The sequence below is a fragment of the Penaeus chinensis genome, chromosome 2 (genome assembly GCF_019202785.1).
Source record: "Penaeus chinensis breed Huanghai No. 1 chromosome 2, ASM1920278v2, whole genome shotgun sequence".
Lineage (NCBI taxonomy): Eukaryota > Metazoa > Arthropoda > Malacostraca > Decapoda > Penaeidae > Penaeus > Penaeus chinensis.
The window spans coordinates 18407629-18412628 of record NC_061820.1 but is presented as its reverse complement, the minus strand read 5'-3'; the positions used below and the strand labels follow the sequence as shown (position 1 = coordinate 18412628).

At 40.7% G+C, this 5000-nt stretch overlaps 2 protein-coding genes across 2 annotated transcripts in view; both read right to left on the bottom strand.

Annotated features, from left to right (window-relative positions):
* Positions 1–5000, bottom strand: part of LOC125033369 (cationic amino acid transporter 2-like) — a 100812-nt gene that overhangs the window by 85411 nt on the left and 10401 nt on the right. The window lies entirely within an intron of this gene.
* Positions 1–5000, bottom strand: part of LOC125033385 — a 16463-nt gene that overhangs the window by 1128 nt on the left and 10335 nt on the right. The window contains exon 2 of the mRNA XM_047624851.1: positions 1–273. This exon is cut by the window's left edge and continues 526 nt beyond it. Within this exon, the coding sequence (XP_047480807.1) occupies positions 1–253 (253 nt within the window). The 5' untranslated portion in view covers positions 254–273. The remainder of the gene's footprint in view (positions 274–5000) is intronic.

The window sequence follows — 5000 nt, the reverse complement described above, 5'->3', positions numbered from 1 at the left end:
TCTCAAAGATTGAGGAAGTCAAACTTCCAGATTTACTCTCATTTCCGCTGGGATTTATCTTAGCCATGTAGGTAGTTTCAAGAGCTGCTCCTTCTTGAGAATATGCCACCTTGACACCAGTCACATAGGTGCTGTAATTGTCGCCATCACTTGTAAGGTCTTCCAAGCACCACGACGTGAGTGTTGCATTGTTTCCTTTGTCCGCTTCTAGGACATGCTGCACCAGATGGTTTGTTAATATAGGGCCCTGCATTGCGCATTGCCGGCAGTAACCTGTAAAGATCTTTAGGATTACATCTCAATGAACGGGTAATGAATCTAATTATATGCAACGTAGCTTCCATATGATTTCCAGGTAAATATATGCAATTAAAAGATTAAACAGTCACTCAATATATGTATTAAGGGGTACATATATATATTTATATATATATATGTATATATATATATATGTATATATATGTGTATATATATATATACATACATATATATGAGAGCAAATGTTTTCAGAAACATGATAAATGGGGCCTACTGTGCGAATCGTCCTTTAGCTTATTTGTTTATCGTCCTTTTACTTCACTATTATTTATTATGGTCTTTACATAATTACATAATTTGAATAAATCACGATAGTAGCCCGACAGATTTACCTATTGCGATATAAACATAAGTGTGCCCATGTGTAGGGTTAATTGCATATACTGATTCCTTTTCAAGTTGATAAATATAGCAATATTATGCTATCCATTCAAATATCTCCGAATGTTGACATGCTCTTATTATATATTTCTATTATAATGAGAGAGAGAGAGAGAGAGAGAAATGTGTGCGTGTGTATATATATGCATATATATATATGTATATATAAACATATATATATAATATACATAAATACATATTTATAAATATATATATATATATATGTATATATAAACACACACACACACACACACACACACACACACACACACACACACACACACACGCGCACGCACGTACACACACACACACACATATATATATATATATATATATATATATATATATATATATATATATATAATATACATGCATACATATTTATAAATATATATATACATATATATATGTATACATATTTATAAACATATATGTATGTATATATACATATACATAGATATATGCATATATATATATATATATATATATATATATATATATATATATATACACACATATACATATACACACATATGTGGAATTCATGTCGAACAAATTGCATGTAGAACAACGAAGTACAGGAAAACACACGAATGTGCCGAAGGCCTTTTCGCATTTACTGCTTCATCAGGGCATACGGACCAAGATAAGGATGAGTTCGATATGCGAAGCTGAGCTTCGCCCGGGCTATGCCAATGAGGGGAGCCCGGCATGTGTCGACTAATGTCGACTCGCTAACGTGTGTCAGCTGGTGCTGACTCGACTTAGTCCTCACCGCCGCAGTAACCTCCATGCGACAATTGCAACTTCTCGCGCCTGGGCGGGACGCGAACCGCCGACCCCTCGGATGAGAGGCCGGCACGTTACCATTGTACTAGCCCGGAGTATCACGGACCTAGAGATACAAAGAGGTATATATACATGTACTTGGCGGCCAGGTCACGTCGGTAATCAGGTGAGAGACGACCTTGGCTAGTTCATGGTACCCCGTTGCGGTGTTGAAGTTGTTAGTAGAATGTATGTACGCCACTTCTACCATCTTCCTTCGTGGGCTGACCTCTTTTCCCTTAACCAATTGCCGCCGGGGAAAATTAATAAAAAATGGGGAAAATGCTGTGCTCTTTTTTTTTTTTTTTTTTTTTTTTTTTTTGTGAAATGTCTCTGTACATAGATGGCTCTGCTACTGCTTAGCCACAAAGGAGTCAATTAGTAGATCTTGAAGCCTTACCTGATTTCACCTTGCCTTGAATTGGCGGGAAAAACGCATGTTTAACTACTGCTATAAAAAAAAATAAATAAAAAAATAAAAACGTTAGTGGAGGAGCACACTCGTGTATGAACTCTTGATGAGGCAACACCTTCTTTATAATGCAGTAACAACAAAAACAAAGTCTTGTGCCACTTGAGCTACCCTGGAGCCCGGGGCCTCTCGTCTCGCTTGACGTTGTTGTTCCTGAGTTAAATGACGTAAACTGGAGTAAAGTAAAACCTGTAAATACAGAACCATCATTGTGCTTTGCCAGCACCTTCAGTGCTTTTGTTTTGCAGGTGACCCGAGGCTACAGTAGAAGTAGTCAGCACCCCACCTCAGACCCGCAGCTCTCTTCTACACCAGGGTAGCCCTTGTGGCTTTGACCCCTGGGTAGGGAGGCCCAGTAGTCTGAGGCGTCATTTGGGCGTACTTTTTCTTTGGTCCTAATTTCTTTTCCTCCTAATGTGACTTTCCTGAGCCTACCGGAGTTCCTTGTGAAACTCCCGTATTCGCTTGGGGGGTGGGCATTGAATTACCGTCCTTCGCCTAGGCAAGTTCGGCGGTAAGGAAGTGCCCCACTCATAACTCGATCCCTCTGTGGTACTGGAGAACGTAACCGGGCTTCCACTGAGGGGGTAGAGGACGAAAAACTGATTTACTCTCTTAGATATTGCAGTTAGGTTGATAACAACAGTTAAGAGGTTTTTGTCCCTTCAGGACTACGTTTTTGAGCAAAGGGGTCGGACCTGGTCCGATACTCCGAATGAATGACTCCCCGGCTACCCCTTCTCCTCCTCAAGGAGGGGGGGGGCGACTCATGACCACTCTCAGACCAATAAGACTACGAACAACGGAACCCCCAATAATGACAAGACGAGACGACCAATTTTCAAAATCCCCACCCAGAATGCAAGGTTCGCGAATGTAAAATGCGTGAACGAAAATCAGTCGCTTATGAACGTGAACCCCTTTATCATCAAAAAGGTCCTTGATGGTCAAGTGAACGGCGATTTTGATTTTGTAAAAAAATTACGAGATGGAAGCCTCTTTGTAAAAGTACAATATAACTCCCAGATTAAGGATTTACTTAAGCTGACGCAAATTCATGATCTTCGAGTGAGAGTAACTATTCCTATTGGCCCAAATACCTGTAAGGGAGTAATCTTTCACAGGGATTTGAGGATGATGGAAGAAACTTCAATTCTCGAGAGCATGATGGACCAAGACGTAGTGGACGTTCATTGTATGACCAAGAAGGACGGGAATGTGCGAACGAAAACTGGACTGTGTTTTTTTACTTTTACTTTGAATAAAATCCCTGAATATGTCATTGTCGGTTATGAACGTGTTCAAGTAAGACCTTATGTCCAAAAGCCAATGCATTGTAATAGATCCCAAAAATTCGGACACACCTCATTAAGATGTATTGACAAAGATACAACTAAATTTGTTTGCCGGAAATGTGCTGAAGCCCATGACACCATCACATGTACTAACCAAATTTCCAAATGTGCTAACTGTGGAGGTCCCCATCATTCAGGATCTGCTGAGTGCAGCATCCTGAAGAAGGAGACTGAGTCATTGGCATATGTGAGAAAGCATGAAGTTAGTTATACTGAAGCTAAGAGGAAAGTGGAAAGTTTGACACATAAACCCGATACTTCCTATGCTGCTGCAGTAACTAACAACACCCCTATTGCAAGTGATGTCAGTCAGCAGCTTGCAGCCAAGGAAATTGCTGAACTTAAACAAACCGTTAAAGAACTAAACATTAAAGTATATCAACTGACAAAATTGGTCGATAAAATGGCTGCATCAACCCAGCCTAAACAACATAAGGAGGATGATACCGAATCACAGTCCGGAGCGCACCTCCCCGTCCGGGCTACTCCTGTGAGGACTTCATCTGGCTCGCGATAGGTTTCTCGAGAGAGAAGCAGGTCGCAGTCTGTCAGTCGTCTCCCTCGCCAGGAGGTGCAGGACATGGAGGCTTCTGTCTCCAAACCATCCCGTGAGAGGTCCCCGGGAAGCGAGGGAGAGGAGGCGCCTCCCTCCCATAAAAAGAAAATTAAAACTGGTGGACAAGGCACTTCCAAACCCCATAAAACGTAATCATCGCGTCAACCATTATACAATGGAACTGTCGAAGTCTTAGATCTAAAGTAAATGACCTTAAATTATTAGCCTCGTCCTATGCTCCCGATATTATAGTTCTCCAAGAAACTAATTTAACAAACCTCGTCTCTGACGAGGTCGTATCGCTGAAGAACTACCATTTATGTCGGAAGGATCGTGAGGGTAGGGGTGGAGACGGAGTCGCCATGTACATCCACCAAAGCCTCCCTTTTACAGAAGTGACTATTGATTCTACTTTGGAGTTTGTCGCATGCAAAGTAAAAATAAATGGCACGTATCTGGCTATATGTTCAGTTTATTGTCCGCCTGATAAAGTGATAATCTATGATGAGCTTTTTGCTCTTCAGGAACGTCTGCCACAAAATAAAGTAATTTTATGTGATTTTAATGCTCATCATACGTTATGGGGTTCCCTACGGGTGGGTGGTAGAGGTGAGCAAGTAGTCATGATGACATGATTAAGTTGCTAGAAGTGTACAATGAAATTTGGAAAAGCCACACTTTTCCAAACTCATGGCACTTCGCCCATATCATTCCCATATTGAAAGGAGGGGGTAATCCCAGATTTGCCATCTCCTACCGCCCAATTGCGTTGACAAGTTGCTTATACAAGGTCATGGAAAGAATTGTTAATAGTAGGCTATTGCATTTTTTAAATTCCAGTAATTTGCTAGTTGACGAGCAGTGCGGCTTCCGAAAGGGGCTCCAAACTCTCGATCAACTAGTAAAGCTGGACAGTCATATTCAAGAGGCAATTGCCAAAATTTTTTTTTTGATTTCAGTAGTTTTAGATATAAAAAAGGCCTACGACATGACATGGCGATATGGCCTACTCAGAAAACTTAATGCTTTCGGATTACGTGGAAACTTCCCTTGTTTTATTCAAAATTTCATTTCTGACAGAACTTTTTCT